Genomic DNA, 23,310 nt, shown 5'->3' with positions numbered 1-23,310 from the left:
CACAAAGCAAGAGAAGGTTATAAGAAGATAGCAAAGCGTTTTCAGGTAGCTGTTTCCTCAGTTCGTAATGTAATTAAGAAATGGCAGTTAACAGGAACAGTAGAGGTCAAGTTGAGGTCTGGAAAACCAAGAAAATTTTCTGAGAGAACTACTCGTAGGATTGCTAGAAAGGCAAATCAAAACCCCTGTTTGACTGCAAAAGACCTTCAGGAAGATCTAGCAGACTTTGGAGTGGTGGTGCACTGTTCTACTGTGCAGCAACATCTGCACAAATATGATGACCTTCATGGAAGAGTCATCAGAAGGAAACCTTTCCTGCATCCTCACCACAAAATTCAGCGTTAGAAGTTTGCAAAGGAACATCTAAACAAGCCTGATGCATTTTGGAAACAAGTCCTGTGGACCGATGAAGTTAAAATAGAACTTTTTGGCCGCAATGAGCAAAGGTATGTTTGGAGAAAAAATTGTGCATAATTTCATGAAAAGAACACCTCTCCAACTGTTAAGCACAGGGGTGGATCGATCATGCCTTGGGCTTGTGTTGCAGCCAGTGGCACAGGGAACATTTCACTGGTAGAGGGAAGAATGAATTCAATTAAATACCAGCAAATTCTGAAAACAAACATCACACCATCTGTAAAACAGCTGAAGATGAAAAGAGGATGGCTTCTACAACAGGATAATGATCCTAAACACATCTCAAAATCCACAGTGGACTACCTCGAGGCGCAAGCTGAAGGTTTTGCCATGGCCCTCACAGTACCCCAACCTAAACATCATTGAGAATCTGTGGATAGACCTCAAAAGAGCAGTGCATGCAAGAGGGCCCAAGGATCTCATAGAACTTGAAGACTTTTGCAGGGAAGAATGTGCAAAAATCCCCCGAACAAGAATTGAAAGACGCTTAGCTTGCTACAGAAAGCTGTGATGCTTGCCAAAGGGCGTGTTACTAAGTACTGACCATGCAGGGTGCCCAATCTTTTGCTTCGGGCCCTTTTCCTTGTTTGTTATTTTGAAACTGTAAAAGATGGATATAAAAGCAATCTTGCTTAAAATATTAAAGAAATCTGTCATCTTTAACTTTTATGCCTTTCAGAAATTAGGAAATCTTTTACTCGCTTAGCTATTCACAGTAACATAAATTTTGACCAGGAGTGCCCAAACTTTTGCATGCCACTGTGTATGAAGGTTAAGAAAGTGCATGAAACTGCGTAGCTACTATAAGGGAAATAAGTCTTTCCTATTTACTTTATCAGTAACAATGGGACAGATTTAGGGTTTTGGATAGAATTTAAAGGGAATTGATGTATTTTTGTTTCCTCATTGAAAAAATGGTAAGGTTTGGAACTGTGCCTGAAAAAATATTGTGGATGCTTATGAAATTTCAATATCTTTGAGTATAAGTGTGCAAATGACAAGTTTGAATTATACAAGATTAGACAATATCATGTAAAGGATTAATTTATTAGTGTATTTGTTAACTAACTGTAAGCAAGGCACTGCACTTTCAAAACATTTTCCAAAATTTATAACAATTAAACTATCTTGATCTGACGTCTATATTAATGACATCCAAGGTTCTATTCACAACACGTGTAACAGCAGCTGCTTAAAAGTAAATCCACTTGGTTGATGCAATACTTGCAGACCTTCATCACCGACAAACTTAACTGAAGTGTTTTCTTTTCTCATTGCTGGTGTTCCAAGATGTCTGGGAGGAAATAAAAAAGGAAATCTTTAGTAATTAATGACTAGGCATTTGCATGATACTTAATGGGCCCCTGAAGATCTAAAAATTGAAAGCTCATTTTGTTTTTTATTTTAGCCAGGAATTCTCACTCAAAATGAATTGTTAACTTTTTTTCCCAGACACGTGTTGGTTTGGAGTGGCAAAGAGCATGGGGAATGCTGGTAGAGACCTGCATTGCAGCAAAGTGATAAATACACCAGCATTTATCGCTCAGCATCCCTTGGGCAAGAGTCACTGCCAGTATTCCACAGCCAGTATGGTTTGGCCCATTTTTTAATGCTTCTGTATTTGAGGACCTATCAGGGACTTCGAGAATGTACTCACATATTTACATAATTTTAATAAGTGCTTTGTTTTGGTGACTTGAGATTCTTCACACAGGGATACAACAATGGTGGTTGTTCGAAATTAGAGGAAATGGTAGATGGTCCGTGGTCAGTTTAGCTCTGTTTCAATCATCTAGCCAACTGCATTGGATAATATTTGTCATCCAGTAAAAGCTTTACTTTATATATACAAGTACAGCATAAATGTTCCAAGGAATAGACAGAAATAAAATGAATGTTGTTGTTGAGCCAAGGATGCCTTCAAAGAGCCAGGTAAGTAAATAGTTGTTTTGGAAACAAAGACTCTGTGTCACAATAATCAGTTGGAATCAGATTCTTTACATTTTTATAAATAATGTAGAACAGATTACCAGTGTTACTTCACCACAAACATGCACGTTGAATGGAGAGAAACTATTAACACTTCACTCTTGAATACACACAGCTAATGCATTTCTTCAATTCTTAATACTGAGACTATCTTCATTCTGGTCCTCCAATCTTAAGCAAATTTCTACCCATCATCATGTCTCTTTGCTCACCATACAAAAGCCACCTGCTACTTCAGTCATCTGGTTCCCGCTTGAATCTAATCATACCATCACCCTTCATACCATAAATTTAAGGATGTTACTGACTGCCAACAATCTTTGAAACTGGTTTGCATACAGAAACTATTTTGGATGAACCTGAGGGAAGGCAATTGGCATTTTAAAGATTGAAGTTAATAAGATTCATTAAACAGAAGAAATGTTAAGGTTTGTACTTATTGAAATTACATTAATTTACTCCTGATCTAGGATTTAGTGTGTAATTAAAAATGAACCAAAACAACTAGATACTTTAATTTTACCATACGGTACAGTGGTAATATCAAAGGCTTTGGATCAAAAATAATTGAAGTGCGGTATGAGAAGAATTTAGCTACAAACGCAAATATTATAGCGAACAGACCTGTGAAAACACAGACTCGACTTTAGCACACTAATTTGAAAGTTATAAATTGCACTCTATTCAATTATTTCAAAAAGATTTTTAATCATCTTCCATGACTCAAGTTGAAATTAGGAGAAACTAGAGAGATATACAAGCTGCAGGCCTATTGAGAGTATACAAGACTACGATTAATATACAATCATGCTCAAATTGAGCACAGAGTAAGCTTTGTGAATCCATTTAATCTTTCACTAAAACTAATTTGCCGCACGGAATACAGCTGAAATTCACTCGTTATTAGACAAGAGGTTCCTGTTAATAATCTGAATTAATTTCAGAATTGTATCCATCTACAACCTACATATCACTGATTTTAAAAAAAAAACCCAAAACTGAATCTAAAGCATGTACTTAAACCCAAGGAAGAGAATTAAAGGAAACATAACTAATATTTATAATAAATGAAAGGATGAAATCCAGCCAATTAGGCTTCTCTAAACAGATTGAATTAAGCAGAGTAAGTAGAACCAGTTTAGTTGGTATAAAACTGTTGCCAGATACTTTCATTGTAATGCCCAGTGAAAAACAAATTGATAAATAAGGTCCAGTTCAAAATATCTATTAGCATGTTTATCATGAAACTGAGATCACAAATAGACTGTGTAAACATATCCTTTTAAAATTTTGGGAAAGAAGTGCAGTTGATAACATGAAATAATCTACAAGAATAAGCAAGATTGGGCCAGAAATTCACCGGCAGCCAAAAGATTCACAGTACCATGCACCCACAATGATTTTTAATACATTTTCATTTATATTGTGTGTGAAGCAAAATCTCATGCCAGTCCTGGAGCAGGAACTTTTGAGTGAAGTAGAGTTTGGAATTCAGGGTGATTTAGACATAGATAGTACAGCTGCTTATCTGTCCAGGGCCTCACAAACAGTGTGGTAATTATGAGATTATTAGGTGATATATGAACTGTAATTATGGCCAGGATAGTGAGAACTCTCCTGCTGTTCGAATTTTGAGATTTTATATCCACCCCGGGATGGTCTGAAAGATGTCATCCCACTAACTGTTCAACTGATTGTTCCTTACCTTAATCAGTGGTAGGATGGCATTATTTAAAATGAAAAATAAATGTATTAGAAGACAAAAATGACTGCAGTGCATTCAGCAAGGACATTAGTCATTCTGAATTTTTAACAATAATTATAAATGCAAATTTAAAACATTACTCAAGTACTGCAATGAATATGTTCAGAGCTCAAGTTTTGTTCTGATCTGAATCATCCTTCCTTCAGAATGAGACATTTTTGACTTCCTTGCACAAACTACCCTTCCATCTCAAGTCTTTGAGGATGTTACCACCACAGAAATCCAAGTCCGTTTCTTCTGTTGTGCCACATCTGACGATGCTAAATGTTTAACTTCATCATGGTTTCCTGCCTCAAACCATTTATTGGCCATCTTTGTACTCCATAAACTCCAGCTATTCAAAACTGCTTGAACCCAAGTTATACCGTATCGTTCATTCATCATCCTACATCCCCTTAAATTGTTGAGAATTCTTTAAATTTCATCCCTTCACCAGCTTTACAGCCCTGTGAAGAATTCAGCATTCCTACAGACAACGCAAACATGTGGAAATCTGCAGATACTACAGACAATGCTTGTCCTGTGTTTCTCTTCTATCTACAGCTCTTAAGAATTCTATCATTCCCCCCCCCATATTATCCCATCCACTCAATCTTCAAGACACCACTTAAAAAAATACTGCTTTGATTACATGCCTTCTAATTAAAGATTTTAAGATAATTTTTGATTGTTAACATGAAACTCCCTACAGCTCTTGATTTTATTAAAATATTCACAGTAATAAAATGTCTTTAAAATATTATTTTTTGTATTACTTCTTAAATGCAAGTATTGCCCCCATTGTTGAATTGAAATTAATTGAATTTTTAACATTCAAGGTCTTTCCACTCTCTTCGCATTGAAAATCAACCAGTCAGCAGAGAAAATTCAGTTAATGCCACATTTAATTGTTCATCTGGTTCACCTTCCTTTTCTCTATGAACAACACGGAGAGAGGGCAACATGGGCACTATCTGCTGCATTACCTGTAGTTTACAGCTCTCCAAATATGATGTCCGACTGTAACAGATGACCAGGAGTTAGAGATTAAAACCAAACAAATAAAATCAAATTCACATACTAATGTAAATGCCCTCTGTCATGCTTTTAAAGGGCAATGATTTTTCTAAGAATTCAAACCGATATAAAACATGGAGAACCAGAACAGAAACCCAACACTGACATGAAAAACTTCATCATCTAAGTACCTTTTACAAGCTTATTACCCGATGGTAGCCTGCAATAACCATTATATAGGGGCATTATTAATGCTAGATGTATGTCTGGCATTCCCAGTATATGATTGGCTATATACCCATTTCAGACATTGATCAGGGAAGCCTTTTTTGTCATTATCATTATGATTGTTGATGACAGCTTACCATGAGTACAGACCTCCCACCAACCATACTGGAACTTCTGTCACCCATTTCGTACCAATCAACAGACTGCACGAGATACAACAGGCTTACCCCTTATGAGAACCTCTTAATTTTTCTTTTAAGTATTTTAATTAATTACTTTCCAAGTTGAGGAAATCCTGGGATAGATGCCCATAACAAGTACAGCAGATGAGAAAAGCAAAGCTCTGATTTTATTTAGCGATACAGCACGGAGTAGGCCCTTTTGGCTCTGAGCCACGCTGCACCAGCAACCCCCGACAAACCTGATTAACCCTAACCTAATCACAGGACAATTTACAATGACCAATTAACCAACTAGCTGGTACTTCATTGGACTGTGGGAGGAGATCGCAGCACCTGGGGAAAACTGATGGGGGACTGTACAAGCTCCTTACAGCATGGTGCCAAGAATTGAACTTTGAACTTCAGAATGTCCCGAGCTGGAATAGCGTCATGCTAACTGCTACACTACCACAGCACCCCTTTTTCTGCATTTTCTGAAGAAATTCCCAGTTATGATTTTGGATTCTATCTTTACTCAACAAAGCACATGAACCTATGTAACATGAAATTCCTAAATTATTAAGCCATGATCTATGTCCATAGTAGTGTGGCTTGAGATCTGCTTACATCATGTCCGTGATGATGATCTGATGGGTTAACGTCCCCGCAGTGCAGCTTCTTAAGTACATGCACACGTGTATACATTCTTATATTCATTCAATTAGTGGTGCTTGGAAATCTGTGACCTCTTCTGAGACAAAACGTTTTGCCTAGAAACTGCTCTCTCTCAAAAAAGTGAAGGCGAATAAGTTAACAACTTCATGATACTCTGCATAGCCATTCGCCAATTGTCCCTGAAACTTTCTACTTGCTTTTCCTCTTTCAGTGAGATACTTGACGCATTTTGTAGGTTATTTTCCTACTCCTGATGCCCTTGTGCGTTTCTTATGTGGACATAACCTAACATGTTTTGAATTTTTTTCCTCAGCTATCAAGGCCTAAGAGTTTGAAATGGTTGTAAACTACCAGTGTTTTTAAGCTGAATTTGATTTCCAGATCACCAGTTATCAACCACAAATACCCAACTTTTACTAAGTGAACAAAGGGAACCTGCCACGTGTAGAAGTGGAAAATGCTGGGTGCCATATACTAGTGCATCATTGTTCACGCATTTGTTGCAAACAAGCAGATTTATTTATTTACTGAAATGTAAGTCTTGATCAAGGATCCAATGCAAATTTCCACTTAATCTTCTGATCAATAATGCCAAAAGCTGTTATTTTAATTGAAAAATCTACCTGTGTACTGTAAAATTCACTCTAAGTATTCACATTTCACACTTTGGTAAATACAAACTTTTAAAAGGTATTTCCAGTTTAAATTTAGATATAACGCAGAACAGGCCTTTCCAGCCCTCCAAGCAGCAACACACAGCAAACAAGCTATTTAACACTAGCCTAATCACAGCACAATTTACAATGACCAATTAACTTTTGGACTATGGGAGGAAACAGGAGCATCCAGACGAAGCCCATGTGGTTGCAGAGAGAACATACAAGCTCTTTACAGACGACACCAGAACTGAACTCTAACTGTGGAACATCCCAAGCTGTAATAGCATCATGCTAACCGCTATACTACTGTGGCGCCCAAATGATGTAATGATGGAGGTAGATTTAAATAGAAATAAAAGCTAATTTTATTATTATTAAATAACCCAATCCTGTTCAAATTACTACTTTGGCTTCATCGATTTGTCAAATTTCCTCAGTCTTTGAGAAAAGAAATACAATACATAAGTAATAAGAAATATTAGTAACTGCACTGCAAATTGCAAAGTAACAATGTATTCAAGCGCTAGTTAATTTTACATTTTAAGTTATTTCTTTATTTATCCCTGCTTTTGAGCTCACACCTCTTCATCCTCAACTTCCTTCAAAGTTGGATTATTTTGAATAATGATTAATCAATTCTTTACAAGTTCTTGGGCCCAGGCAGCTAGTAAGCACTGATTTATGGACATCACTGAAAAGTTAGTAATATTTTTGATGGGAGTTGAAGTTGAAAATTTTATGTAAGACCACATAGTAAACAGTAGGCAGTATGAACATGGATGGGGAAGTCAGATCAAAGCAGCCCATTTGTTCAGAGTTTCCTATGAACACCTGTACTTCAAATTGGCCAAGAGACTATCAAAAGAATAACAGCACTACTGTATTTCTGTGATGCGAGCAAACTACTCCTGCTGAATTGACGTGTAGTGTCAAAACTTGCTACGTAGACTGGTGTCTTTGGAGTTTATAAAATCATACTGAGAAATTGCAGATGAGCAGTATTAACTAATCTTGTATCTCTATCTTAGCTTTGAAGACTGCACGTTCAGGAAACCGTCCAAATACAAGGTATCTCTGGAAATGGTTCCTGATACTTACATAAATAAGCATATTTAGTCAGGAATTTGCTAGAAAGTGATCACGAAAATCTACTTGCACTGTTAAAAACTGAGCAAAGCGGTGCCGTTAAAAGTGATAATGACTTTCACTGCAATTAGCACATTGATTGTGCCTTAAATAATCCTGTTTCCCAAAAGAAAGTTCAAAGTAAATTTATTTCAAAGTACTTGTATGTCACCATATACAACCCTGAGATTCATTTTCTTGCGGGCAAAAGAGGATGGTTTCCCCAGCACCTTACTAAACAGAAGTGAATTAAATCTCATTGAGCTTGCAGTTAGGTTACACAACATTCCTCCAACATTGTCTCCCACATGATTGACAATCTAAACTCATAATTTCTTGTCAAATATAACTTGCACACATATATAAATGAATGCAACTACACCTACTGAGCTCTCTGCATTTAAGTATTTTGTCTTCAGGTCAATGTAACTCATTTGGTCAAATCTCCAACTGGAGAAATACTTATTTCCCCAAAGGAGGCTCTATTCAATCACAGAATAAAAATGCAAATAGATCTGATCTTATTTAGCCCTACAACTCTTACGACAAGTCTGATTACAACTTTACAGAATTGCTTTGTGCATATTAAGAATTTCAAGGTTTCATATTTTGAAAGCGCTTTATGTGAACAATTTTCTTCCAAGTAAATAATGTTCATTTTGCTGTACATGCTGTCAGCCTTACCCTCTGGAAGAGTTGTTGGCCTAGATATGTTGATGCTGCTCTTGTGATATTCCTGGTGCCTCCAAGTTTACAGCGGATATAGCCATACAGATTAGCTGCTTGCAAGGAAAGTCCTGCTATTACCAAAGCCTGAAAGACAAGTAAATTAGTGGATAAAGATAAGTGTGTAAGCTAATTCAGAATAAGCAGACACATTCATGAAAAAAAAGCATGAATTCATTTAATGGTAATAATCCATTTCTAGAAATACACAAATGTGATACAACACTGTACTTTTCTAAAATTATTTTCTTAACTCAAACTTGTAACAATGTCATGACCTGCTAATCAAAAATCTGGAATTAAGGAGTTACACTGGATGCTATTTTCCTAGTGTGTTGCAAGTTTGATGGCAATTATTAAATTATTTGGTCATATTCAATGAACAAAACTGTTAAAACTCAAAAGGCACTGCTATATTTTCTTCGCAATATCAGCATGCTGTATAGAGAAAAAAATTACCTTTATTTGTCATGTGTACGTCGAAAAATAAATGTCAACAACCAACACAGTCTGGGGATTGTTGTGGTGGTAGCCTGCAAGTGTTACTACACTTCAGGCAGTAATAAAGCTTACCCACAATTCACTAACCCTAACCGTACATCTTTGGAATGTAGGAGGAAACCCACACAGTCACTGGAAGAATATACAAACTCCTTTACAGACAGTGGTGGAAATCACACCCAATCTTCCAATCACTGGCACTGCAAAGTGACTGCACTAACTGCTATGCTACCATGCCACCCACTAAACTCTTGGTGTTTAATACAGGTAAATTAACTTGATAATTACACTTATAAGGTTCCCTTTTGGAATATTTTAAATTTATAGCAATCATAAAATCAAAAATAAATTATTGCTGAACTACATTATAAAGGAAGATTCAAGCCTTTAGTCGAGTCTTTTTTTTTGTAGTGCAATGGATAAAGAATGATCTTATTTGGAACCAAAAACCACACCTACTATAATACAGGGAAGTCCAGGTGAGAAGATACCAATAATTCTATTTAATTCCTAACATTAAAAACTCTTAAATATATGAAAACCTAAAATATAGAATTCAAACAGCTTGTAAGGGCTCCTGCTTAGGATTTGTAATCATTACTTAACAAGCCAAAAGAATAGCATCGAGCCAAGCAGCCCAGAGACAATAATTAACGCAGCTTTCATTAGAGGGAGGCGAATGTTGTCCCCTTTATTCAAAAAAGGTAGCAGGGAAAGTCCAGGTAATTATAGACCAGTGAGCCTTACGTCTGTGTTAAGCTGTTGGAAAAGATTCTTAGAGATAGGATCTATGGGCATTTAGAGAATCATGGTCTGATTAAGGACAATCAGTATGGCTTTGTGAAGGGCAGATCGTGTCTAACAAGCCTGACTGAGTTCCTTGAGGAGGTGACCAGGCATATAGATGAGGGTAGTGCAGTGGATGTGATCTACATGGATTTTAGTAAGGCATTTGACAAGGTTCCACATGGCAGGCTTATTCAGAAAATCAAAAGGTGTGGGATCCAGGGAAGTTTGGCTAGGTGGATTCAGAATTGGCTTGCCTGCAGAAGGCAGAGGGTCGTGGTGGAGGGAGTACATTTGGATTGGAGGGTTGTGACTAGTGGTGTCCCACAAGGATCAGTTCTGGGACCTCTACTTTTCGTGATTTTTATTAATGACCTGGATGTGGGGGTAGAAGGGTGGGTTGGCAAATTTGCAGATGACACAAAGGTTGGTGGTGTAATAGATAGTGTAGAGGATTGTCGAAGACTGCAGAAAGACATTGATAGGATGCAGAAGTGGGCTGGGAAGTGGCAGATGGAGTTCAACCCGTTGAAGTGTGAGGTGGTACACTTTGGAAGGACAAACTCCCAAGGCAGGGTACAAAGTAAATGGCAGGATACTTGGTGGAGGAGCAGAGGGATCTGGGGGTACATGTCCACAGATCCCTGAAAGTTGCCTCACAGGTGGATAGGGTAGTTAAGAAAGCTTATGGGGTGTTAGCTTTCATAAGTCGAGGGATAGAGTTTAAGAGTCACGAGGTAATGATGCAGCTCTATAAAACTCTGGTTAGGCCACACTTGGAGTACCGAGTCCGGTTCTGTTTGTCTCACTGTAGGAAGGATGTGGAAGCATTGGAAAGGGTACAGAGGAGATTTACCAGGATGCTGCCTGGTTTAGAGAGTATGAATTATGATCAGAGATTGAGGGAGCTGGGGCTTTACTCTTTGGAGAGAAGGAGGATGTGAGGAAACATGATAGAGGTATACAAGATATTAAGAGGAATAGTTAGAGTGGATAGCCAGCGCCTCTTCCCCAGGGCACCACTGCTCAATACACAAGGACATGGCTTTAAGGTAAGGGGTGGGAAGTTCAAGGGGGATGTTAGAGGAAGGTTTTTTTACTCAGAGTGGTTGGTGCGTGGAATGCACTGCCTGAGTCAGTGGTGGAGGCAGATACACTAGTGAAGTTTAAGAGACTACTAGACAGGTATATGGAGGATTTTAAGGTGGGGGGGGTTATATGGGAGGCAGGGTTTGAGGGTCGGCACAACATTGTGGGCCGAAGGGCCTGTACTGTGCTATTCTATGTTCTATAATAAGGTAACAATTACACACGAATGCTGTGTAAACTGGTTAAAATGTCCTAGTTGCTAGAGGGTGCTAGGGCTCTGATGATGTTTGGGGGTACAGTAGTAATTGTTAATAATATATACAGTGGTGCACTGTCAAAGAGGCAACCATCTTGAGAAGGATTTAAACTGAACAACCCATCTGCCCTAGAGGAGTGTGAAAGATCCCATGACACTTTACAAATATGTGCAGGGAGTTCACTCCAATGTAAAGCCCAATTTCTGCTCTTCAGTTGATGTCATTCAGATGCATCTTCTGATCATATTGCTCTTGGAACTTTCTCTGCAAATTTATTGACAGTAAATATACAATATAGCAGTGATTACATTTCAAAATAAATCAATAGTTATAAAGCCTTTTGGAGCCGTCCAAGTGTGTTGTCATACTGAAGATGCCATCAAGCATTCTGACTGCTTCCAGAGTATTTAGAACAGGTCTGTGAAGGGGTGCTCTACAAGTCACCAGAAAGAAGAAAATATGCAAGTAAATTTTAAAGGTAAGGAGAAAGACTTTGCCAGACTGCTAGCCCTTTCCCAAATGCCAAAATCAAGTATGACAAGGATTGATGTTAATCCATTTTGGTACATTTACAAGTCTTGAACTATTCAGTTATATATTTGGTTCATTTTTAGTAGTTTCTTTTGGTGATTATCATCCTTGAAAAAAATCAAATATTCATATAAATTGGATTCATTCACTGACAATATACAGTACATTATCCACATTCTGAAAACACTATTTTTAAAGAAAAATAACCGGTTAATGAAATAAATTAACTCAATTAATTTTAATATATGAATTTTCTAAATAGTTATTTGAAGTTTTATTATTTAAACTGAAAAGCTTGAGCACGTAGATATTAAGAAAGAGGATGTGCTAGAGCTCTTGGAAAGCACTGATTTGGATAATTCAACGGGACCAGGCTAGATGTACCCCAGGCTATTGTGGGAGGCTAGTGAGGAGATTGCTGACTGTCTGGCAATGATCTTTGCATCATCAATGGGGACGGGAGAGGTTCTGGAGGAGTGGAGGGCTGCAGATGTTGTTCCATTATTCAAGAAAGGGAGTAGCGATAGCCCAGGAAATTATAGACCAGCGAGTCTTACTTCAGTGGTTGCTAAGTTGATAGAGAAGTTCCTGCAAGGCAGGATTTATGAACGTTTGGAGAGGCATTATATGATTAGGAATAGTCAGCATGGCTTTGTCAAAGGCAGGTCGTGCCTTACGAGCCTGACTGAAATTTTTGAGTATGTGACTAAACACATTGATGAAGGTAGATGTAGTGTATATGGATTTCAACAAGGCATTTGATAAGGTACCCCATGCAAGGCTTACTGAGAAAGTAAGGAGGCATGTGATCCAAGGAGACCTTGCTTTGTGGATCCAGAATTGGCTTGCCCACAGAAGGCAAAGAGTGGTTGTAGATTGGTCATATTCTGCATGGAGGTCGGTGACCAGTGGTGTGCCTCAGGGATCTGTTCTGCAACCCCATCTTTTTGTGATTTTTATAAATGACCTGGATGAGGAAGTGGACGGATAGGTTAGTAAATTTGCTGATGACACACAGGTTGGGGGTGTTGTGGATAGTGTTACAGCGGGACATTGATAGGGTGCAAACCTGGGCTGAGAAGTGGCAGATGGAGTTCAACCCAGATAAGTGTGAACTGGTTCATTCTGGTAGGTCAAATATGATGGCAGAATATAGTATTTATGGTAAGGCTCTTGGCAATGTGGAGGATCAGAGGGATCTTGGGGTCCAAGTCCATAGGACACTCAAAGCTGCTGTGCAGGTTGACTCTGTGGTTAAGAAGGGATACGGTGTATTGGCCTTCATCAACCATGGGATTGAGTTTACGTGCTGAGAGGTAATGTTACAACTATATAGGACCTTGGTCAGACCCCACTTGGAGGACTGTGCTCAGTTCTTGTCGCCTCACTACAGGAAGGATGTGGAAACCATAGAAAGGGTGCAGAGGAGATTTACAAGGATGTTGCCTGGATTGGGGAGCAAGCCTTATGAGAATAGGTTGAGTGAACTCAGCCTTTTCTCCTTGGAGCGATGGAAGATGAGAGGTGACCTCACAGAGGTGTATAAAATGATGAGAGGCATTGATTGTGTAGATAATCAGGGCTGAAATAGCTAGCACAAGAGGGCACAGAAGGTGCTTGGAAGCAGGTACAGAGGAGATGTCAGGGGTAAGTTGTTTTTTTTTAAATGCAGAGAGTGGTGAGTGCATGGAATGGGCTGCCGACGACAGTGGTGGAGGTGGATACAATAATCTCTTTAAGAGACTCCTGAATAGATACATGAAGTTTAGAAAATAGAGGGCTGTGGATAACGTAGGTAATTTCTAAGGTAAGGACATGTTTGGCACAGCTTTGTGGGCTGAAGGGCCTGTATTGTGCTGTAGGCTTCCTATGTTGATTGTGTCTGTTCAGCATTAGCTTGAGGGCAACTAAAGGCTGGGAAGAGTAGGAAGGAACCTCAAAACCATTTGACCACTAAACATATACAGGCATTAGTAGCAACCAGGCCTGACTAAATGCAAAGGAATGATCCTCCTTGCAGAAGACAAAGATAGTAACAACTTCTCTTAGCCAACTAAATAAGAAAGGACTAATAATCTCTTCTTGGGTTACTGGTATCAATTTTGCCCAACATTTCGATGACAAACTCAGCCATTTTCATCAGAGATGTTGCCCGGGCTTTTTTAATCTGGTGGTATTTAGACCCAAGTCGTTTGTCCCTCCTGATTGGTTAGTCCACATCCAATCAGATTTCCACTGTCCCACCTTGTTTACATTGCATTCGCAATGGCCATAGGATTGACTTTGACGGCACAAAATCACTGTGCCACACCAGTGGCTTTTGGGACTGCCTGTTGAAGGAAACCACTGAAATAAAACTAGAGGAAAAGAATTTTACCAAAGATGAAGGTCTCATTCCAAGTAAGAACTGGAATTTGTTTGTAAACAAGATGGGACAGCAGGAACCTGATTGGATGAGAACTAACCAATCGGAGGAGACGGACAACAAAGGTCTAAATACTACTGGACTAGACATGCCCACTCATCATCCCTGATGAAGATGGCAGAGTCTGTAATTGAAATCTCGGTTAAAATCTGAATCTGTACCCGGCTGGAAGCCCGAGAAGAGTTTATTCATCATATACGTCAGGAAAGCACTAGATCCTTATTTAAATAAATCTTAATTTCATACTGTATTCCTATTTAATAATCCTTACCAACCACTTCAGCTTCAAGGAAAACAAAGTACTAAAAAGAAACACCGTCCAAATCAGAGGACAGACAATTAGTCCAAGCCAGAAGATCTGAGCCTCTGCCTCTGTTGACGTAGCTCTATTCTTTGCGGTAGTCTGTGAGTAAACAGAAAGGCAACATACCCTTAATTAGAATTTAATGATTCAAACAAAAAACATGCGAGAATGAGGGGAGCATGAGAAATAGCAGGGAAAATAATGATTAGGATTTTATTCAAATGAAGATCATGGATTGGGGGGAGAAAGGAATGAGAATGCCTTTTATTGATGTAATAACATGCACTATATGGGATATAATTTTTTTTTGTTTTATTTGAAACCATGGCCATAATTATCACATCTATCAAAATTATGCTGATTAAAATTTGGACAAGCATTATTTTTGTGAGAAGCAATTTCGAGATGATTTTTAAAATGTGTTGAGAGGCATTTTTATACTCCACCAACTGGTACTTATAACTTGTCCATTAAGACAGTGAAAAAGAAATGGAAAAGAGACGTGGATTGATATAACTCGATTCATAGCGATAGCATGCAGAGAAACAAGCTTTCTTTGTGTTCTATTTGATCTGAGAAATGGGCAACAACCAAGCCTTAGAAGCAATATATTGCTTGCAATGGTAACTGGAGAATGAAACCTTGCTTTCTACCACGTTGACATTTATTACACAGAGTGCTCCACTGCAAAAAGCAAGGACAGGGCTCGAGAGTCATTGTTCATGGAGAAACACAGCATAGACAAAAATGCACATTTCAAAAGCTTTATAAGGCTTGAGGAGCAGCAAGAGAGTTCTATGGACAATAGGGATATTCTGAATTTGCAGTGTTGCTCACTGTTACTATTCAACTCCACTCAGTGGCTACTTTATTAGGTATACCTGCTCATTACTTAAAATCTCTAATCAGCCAATCATGTGGTAGCAATTCAATCATAAAAACATGCAGACATGGTCAGGAGGTTCACTTGTTCAGATCAAGCCATCAGAATGGGGAAGAAATGTGATCGAAGTGACTTTGACCATAGAATGATTGTTGGTCCTAGACGGGGTGGTTTCAGTATCTCAAAAACTGCCGTTCTAAGATTTTCACACGCAGCAGTTTCTTGAGTTTCATAAACACAAAAGATTGTACAGACGCTGGAAATCCAGAGCCGAAAACGGCAACTATTCATTCATTTCCATAGATGCTGCCTGGCCTGCTGAGTTTCTTCAGCATTTTGTGTGCCAGTCTCTAGAGTTTACAAAGAATGGTGCAATTTAATAAAAAGCATCCACTGAGTGACGGTTATGTAAATGAAAACATCTTGTTAATAAGAGAGGTCGAGGAGAATGGGCCATCCTGGTTCAAGCTGACAGGAAGGCATCAGGAACAAAAATAACCATGTTTTACAGCAGCGGTGTGCAGAAGAACATCCCTGAAAGCACATGTCAAACCTTGAAGTCGATGGGCTACAGCAGCAGATCACAAAAGTACACAGTGGTCACTTTATTAGGTATAGGAGGTACCTAATAAAGTGGTCATCGCGTGCATATCCAGATCTACAAGGTGACTGAAGGGAATACGCAAGAGGGAAATGTACTAAAATTTTATGATCACAGCCTGTATAGTTTTAAATAGCATTAGCTATTGACTCTGCCAAACATCACCGCAACTCTGAACTGACGTGGAGATTTTTTATTTTTACAAGTGAAAGCTCTTCAAGGTATAAATGAGCGAACAGTAATCCCCTCTGCTCTCGTTAAGTGATTTGAACACAACAACTGACATTTTCCTGGACAAAAAGGAATCCTGAAATTTATTGCACAATATGAAACGGAAACTGAAAATTCAGTTAACAAAAGAAAACTAGAAATATACCTAACAAAAATATACACCAATTGAATACTTTCAGCAATATAAATAATTCTTTCAACTAAGAACAATTTGGGCAAGTAATTATTGCACTGAATGATTTTATAATGAAATTATCTACCTTTCTTGCTTCAAAGAGCCAATGGCTTTTTCCATCTTCATCAATCTGGTTCCACCAACGCAAACCGACCAAAAGTCTTCCGGTTACATTCTGCAATCAAAACATTACAAATAAACACTAGTTACATCTAGTTTTTCTCTAACCAAAATGTAGGTAAGCAGTCAAAAGGAGCACCCACTAGATAAACTAGCAGAGGAATTAAGCATTTTCAGTGTCATCAGGTATTATGGAGCCTAGAACTTGTCTGTGACCAAGTTATCAAAGCCCTGTATTAGATTATAACCACAGACCCAAGTCTATAATGCATTACATAATTGAAAGAAGCGCTCCGAGTCAAGATTACCAGAAGTACTTATAATTTTATAGGTTTGGTCCTTCCAAGCCGGGGATTTTCTGGTTCAGAAATCATCAGATTGATGCAAAAGCAGAAACAACTGCCCAACCAATGAAGACAAAAATCTACTTAAGCCTGTCTGCTTGATTCAATATTTTATCCAGACGCTGAAAGATCCCAATACACAAACTAAATAGCAGGTACTGTGTTTAAACCAACAACTCTTTAAATTTCTAACTTAGAAAACATAAGGCTCAAAATATGCTCAATGGTTTGGCAAATGATAAGCAAAAGGAAGAAACAGACAAGAATTCAGAGTGAGAAATTTGGAAAAATATGATAAGCTTATCAGGAAAGCCTTTAAAAGGATTGATGGAGTGTGAAATGCAGAGATGAAAGAAAATCTCAGTGGTGTGGAGGATCAAATGTACAGATTGACAGAAGAACAAGGCCTGAGGAGAATCCAGAATGTTTCAAATTCACGGAGATCTTAAGTACAACACAAAAACCTTTAATTTAGTCTGATGGGGACAATGACCTGATGTAGACTGCCAAGAACCAAAATGACCAGTGAGTTGAACAGGACAGAGGAAATCCAATTTGATCAAGGTAGAGTTTATCAAGGGCACACAATGGAAGACCAAGGAGGCATTTGGTTCAGTGGTGCATGACAGCATGCAGATAAAAGGTTAAATCACGATGAGGATACACATGGATGAAGTTATGGAGATTGCTAAGAGAAGAGGTCCGAGTATGATTTCAATGTTTTTCAATAAATAGTTCAGGAAAAGCATATTTTTGGGGACATAGTTGAAATTAGTGGTATAGGAGAGAATTTTAAGTGAACAAAAAATAGTTTGTCTTTCTTCTGTTCAATCAGAGTCATTTTTGACTCTGCCTTAGTAATACTGCAGTAAGGAAACTGGTACAAATGTAAAACAGTGTCCTGGAGGGATAGCACCTCTGGTGAAGGGACCTGTTGTATCCATTCTGGGGGAGATCACTCATCTTTGGTCCAAACCGAACACTCAGCTCTAACCTGTGGGTCCAAGTAGATCTTTGCATGCGTTAGCGGCCACACCCCGGTATACCACTTTGACATGGGCTAAACCAGGTGAGGGTAGCCGGCAGATTCATTCCTCGGTGAAGTTACCTCTGGCAGACTGGATGGATGAGATCCACAGTGAGATCCAACAGCCAGCAAGGTAGTTCTGCAACACTCCACAGAGAGCGAAGGGCTTGACGAGGCACCAAAGTCACGGTCATCCACTGCAACCAAGGAAGATCCCAGTTGTGATGACTACTCATACCACTAGACCTGAACGTCTGAGATCAAAGAGTGGAACTGCCCCAGTGCAACAGTTTTTCCACTTTAAAAACTCTCCCACAAAGGTCTCGTCATCGTCGGATACGACAGACAGCCAACATAGATGTAAAGCTAAGACATTAATATTCCAGAAAATTAGATTTTTTTTTGCTGACAGGAAATGACTAAATTTAGCATGGAAAACAGGGGAACATATTGGTTCCGAATTAGAGCATAGCAGTGCATTTGATATCAATGCCTCTGCAGGGTCAGACCACTTAGTAATTCCATAAAAGTTGGGCAACAAGAGAGCCATGATGAAAACTGGTGACTAGGAACATTGGTTAGAGAGAATAAAAAAGTGAATTTCAGAATTAAGAGTAATTTTTGAGAAAGTACTATTGGATTAGAAGTGTGATTGGACAAAGTGGGAAAAGGAAAGGATCAGGATCAGGGAAGTGGTGATGGGAGATGGAAAGAGCTTAGCAAAATGGGCTGTGACAACTGACAATACCAAAAGCATAACAATGTAAGGAAGCTTCCTGTGTTATTATTTGTGGAATTTTAATATGCACAGAGTAACTGCTACACTGCCTGCAAAACACCAGCATTGCTTTGCAAAGTCTGGCATGTTTGAGGAATGATGATAAAGTGCATTAATGGCTTAATAAAACAGCTGCAAGCAACTAATAACCTTTTAAGTTCAAGAACAAAGCCCAAAGTCAGCAGTACGGGAAACTGCTAGAAGTGATCAAGGAAGTAATAACAAGTAACTTATAGTGTTTTTATGACAGTCACAAAATACTGTACATTAAGAACAATGTGCTCATTTTCATATAATGTATTTTCTTGTGTTGTCAATAAGAGATTGTAATTGCAGGACATGCGACTGCAAGACCCTAACAAAGGATTGCGAGGACTGCTGAGCAGATCGTCAAGGTCTCTGTTCCACCCATCAGACACATTTACCAGGAGCGCTGCTACACAGAACTGTCAATGATCCCTCCCATCCATCCCACAATTTCTTTGACCACCCACTATGTTAGGACAAGGACAGTTAGGATGGGAAACAGCTTCTTCCCCCAGGCCATGAGACTACTGAACTCACTGCCACCACCCAGGTCTCACCACTCATGAAGCACGAGTAGCGATACACTGTTTACTTTAAAACTTGTGTCATAAATGCATATTAAATATCAGTTTTCTAGACTATATTTCATTACTTGTAGCAATATTACTAGTTGTGTGAGAGTTATAAGTATTGTGTTGAACATCTTGGTCTGGAGGAATGGCTGTATACATAGATACAGTTGAGTGACAAATGAACTTGAATAAAAGTCTTTCAACGAACATAGTGTGACGGGGTCATGAATTACCCTTATGAACTGTGCTTTGGGGGGGGGGGGGGGGGGGGGGAGGGGAGAGAGAGAGAGAGAGAGAGAGAGAGAGAGAGAGAGAGAGAGAGAGAGAGAGAGAGAGAGAGAGAGAGAACAGATGCACGAGACACACAAAGACTAAGACCGCTTGGAAATGCTGTTATGGTTTCTCTGCAGCATGTTTACACTTTGCAAGGGCACTGGCAGCTTCCAAGTTCTTACAGAGAGAGAAGGGAGGAACTGCTTGATGGACAGATAGTGTTCAGCACAGTGAGATAAATAGAAGGTCAGCTGTTAGACCTACAGACACATGGTTTTGGACACTGAGTGAGCTTTGCTGTGCCCACAGAAAAGGTAGATTTTGGAGGATCGATCAGGCAGATCAATCAGTGGCTCTCGCAGTGTGAAAAGGATGTGACCGGTGTGAAGTTATTCGTGCATCCGACCCTTGCGTGGGTTGATAATTCCACCACAGAACAACAGTCCCCTCTGTTGTGGTCACCGTTGGTGACTTCTAAAGGATTTCGGAGGACAACGGGAAGATCAACGGCGTCAGCTCACCTGAAGACTCAAATCTCTCCCTCTCTCCCCATCACTACTAAACTCAATACCACGAACTGAACTTTACTCATCATCGTAAGACTATCTATTTACCCCTAGACTTGAAGAAGCTTGGTTTTCATATATTTCCACATATACATATATATACACACACACATATATATATATATATAAAATCATTGCTAACCTGTTTGATATATCTGCATTTATATTACTGTATTGCACAGTTACTAATAAACTCCATTAGTTAATAGCAATACTGGACTCCAAAGTGTTTTCCATTTCTGCTGGATCTTTAACCCATCACGGGGTACGTGACAATAGTAAAATGTCTTAATTTCTCACCTAACGAAATCATTGGAGCACATGGAATTCAATTCTGTGACAATAGTATATTGAATTCTTCAAAGAACAAAAGTCATTTGAAAAATTCTTAGGCACATATATATAGCTAGGGTGCCTAAGACTTTTGCATAGGGCTATATTTGTCAATGGGGGGAGCGTTTGTAAATCTAGTGGGAGCAGAGGATGCTGGGAATGGTGGGGGTGGAACTTCACAGGAGGGGTGTGAGACAAGTGGCAGGGAAAGAGTGCCAGTGGCAGGTGGTGGCACAGGTGCAGGCACACCCAGCTCTGAGACACTAGGCAAGATCATTTGATTGATTTATTGATTATCACAGAATGTCTCTCTGGTGTTTCCTGCTCCCTCCCCTCTCCTTTCCCTAACCATGATTCCCCTCTCCCTGCTCCCCTTCCCACTTGCAGTCCACAAGTGGCCCATACCTGAATCAGGTTTATCATCACACACATCAAGAAACTTTTTTTTGTGGTAATACAATGCAATAGATAAAATTACTACAGTACTCTGCAAAAGTCTCTCTCTCTAAACACATCTAAAACTTTTGCACAGTAGCGTACATCAACAATTATCACCGATTAATGCAATTTATTAATTGGCCTATAGGTGGTAAGCTTGCAATAAAAAAAAGTAACTTTTTAATGTTGGTATCCATCAAATGCTAACATTCCATTGGGGAATTGAATGCTATTTGATGACCAGCCAAGTGTAAACAAACCATCAAAATTACAGCAACAGATTTATATGTAAACAATAAGGAACATGGGTTTTCCTTAGTGTTGGCTGTAGTTTCTAGATGAATAGAAGCAGAAATCCCCACTTGTTGGTCTCAATTTACAGACATTCTCTCAGACATTGAACATGCCCTTACATGTTCAGACTATGCAAAAACAAATTGGAATCATATTGGAAAACATCAGTAGGAATTGTAGATAGGCTGGAAGACAGTATTTACAAAAGTGTATCTTTTCTGGTACATTCAAATCAGAGGTTACTTATGGCTATTGGGACATACATTTCTCAGTCACAGAGTCAGAGAGACACAGAATAGCCCACCGAGTCTGTGTCAATCATCAGCCCTCCACTCACACCAAACCTACATTAATCAGCATTAATAAAATTCACACATTCTTATCACCCCGCTCCCCCCACCAAGATTCCACACACTAGGCACAAGTTACAGTAGCCAATTAACCCACGTGACTATTTTTCAGTCACAAGAATAGAATTCCAGGCGGAAAAGCTGGATTCTTATCACAAAAATTAACTTAATGAGCCTGATACCAAAACACTTCTATCTAAAAATCCACATATAGAAAAATCCAAGCAAGATATTCTACTGTCCACGAAGAACAAACTAACTTTTCAACTTTGTATTTGTCTGTTAGTTATACCAAGTGGGTTACGTCCAACTGAGAAATGATTAACATTTTCCCTCTTCAGGATTGCAGGTTAATTAACCCCATATAAAATTGTACAAAATACATAATCTAAAACCTAAAGTCACCAGGTACAAGTTTCTTACCTTTACTGACCAGAAATCACAGGACAAGAGGAGGAGTACTGTCACAAAGCAGGCAATAAAGCTTCTGCTAAACCAGTCACAGAAGAGGTAAGTAATGATGGCACTTACACGAAAGAAAAGGTGAAAAAATGTAGCAAGTGGATGTCTGAAAAATATTAAATACATTAAGATATTAATAGTGGGGATATAAAGAATAAATATGAGAAATATATTCCTATATTTGATAATCTATTAAGATGATTTGGTTTAACAGGAAAGACTATTATTCAAAATTAGGTCTCATTTGTAAGATACTAATCCAGTTGAGTGTGCCCATGGGAGTTATTGATGCAGGACAAGAGCAAGAATTTTATTTTGCGATGCTTTCCAATCCAAGTAATGAGGAATGTGTAGAAAGCGGGCTTTTACTGAACCAAAACAAAAACTTTGGGAAAATACACTGATCAAAGTTACTGCAGAGAGAAAATCCATATTATCACCATTCAGATTTATCACATGTACATTGAAACATACAGTGAAATGTGTTGTTTGTGGTGTAACATCTTGCCTAAGAATGAGTTGTGGAAGTCCAGAAGGGTCGCCAAATATTCTGGTGCCAACATAGCACGCTCACAATGTTCAGCAGAGTAACACAGAACACACCAGGCAACAAAGCAGTAACAGCAAAGCAAGTGCTGTCCCCCCCACCCCGACACATAGTCCTCTAACCCCAGTGCAGGCATTTCTGTTATTTAAAGCATAGATAAAAGATGCAAAGAAATCTCCAATAATTATTTCTTTTTTATAGTAAAGAACTAACCACTAAACATATCGTCCACATTTTCTATATTTATATTTTATTAGTTCTGAAATTCAGCATTCTGCAAGAACTTCTGTTTTCACTAATTCACGGCTATTCCTAACCACATTGACGTCCTGTAATTTATGTGGGACCTAATTTATGAATTTGTCAGAATTTCACATATAAAGTGCTAACAGTTGGCATCCAATAGTGTATTTTGCCAATAGAGAATGAACTTCAACATTAACACTTGTCGATAGTTTTATGTAAACACTGTTGGTGATATGTATAATGCTATTATGGTGCCAGTGACCTGGGTTCAATTCCACCATCACAGACATTCTCTTCCCGCCATCACAGATATTTACACCACACGCTGCATCCGCAAAGCAAACAGCATTATGAAGAACCCTGCGCACCCCTCATGTAAACTCTTCTCCCTCTGGAAAAAGGCACCAAA

At 38.8% G+C, this 23,310-nt stretch overlaps 1 protein-coding gene across 3 annotated transcripts in view; it reads right to left on the bottom strand.

Moving 5' to 3' along the window:
- Positions 1–1,445: 1,445 nt before the first annotated feature.
- The window catches only part of LOC140203118 (Golgi apparatus membrane protein TVP23 homolog A-like), a 37,565-nt gene continuing 15,700 nt past the window's right edge, over positions 1,446–23,310 (bottom strand). The window contains exons 3-8 of one of the 3 annotated variants that reach the window (XM_072268947.1): positions 22,070–22,214; positions 16,610–16,699; positions 14,602–14,733; positions 8,700–8,828; positions 5,137–5,170; positions 1,446–1,711 (exon numbers count right to left, since the gene is read on the bottom strand). In XM_072268947.1, the coding sequence (XP_072125048.1) occupies positions 5,144–5,170; positions 8,700–8,828; positions 14,602–14,733; positions 16,610–16,699; positions 22,070–22,214 (523 nt within the window). In that variant the 3' untranslated portion in view covers positions 1,446–1,711; positions 5,137–5,143. The remainder of the gene's footprint in view (positions 1,712–5,136; positions 5,171–8,699; positions 8,829–14,601; positions 14,734–16,609; positions 16,700–22,069; positions 22,215–23,310) is intronic. The other 2 variants (XM_072268946.1, XM_072268949.1) reach the window with 2 other exon arrangements.

This window comes from Mobula birostris, chromosome 9 (genome assembly GCF_030028105.1).
Source record: "Mobula birostris isolate sMobBir1 chromosome 9, sMobBir1.hap1, whole genome shotgun sequence".
In the NCBI taxonomy this organism is placed as follows: domain Eukaryota; kingdom Metazoa; phylum Chordata; class Chondrichthyes; order Myliobatiformes; family Myliobatidae; genus Mobula; species Mobula birostris.
The sequence above is the reverse complement of the archived record's forward strand: the minus strand, read 5'-3'. Positions and strand labels throughout refer to the sequence as shown.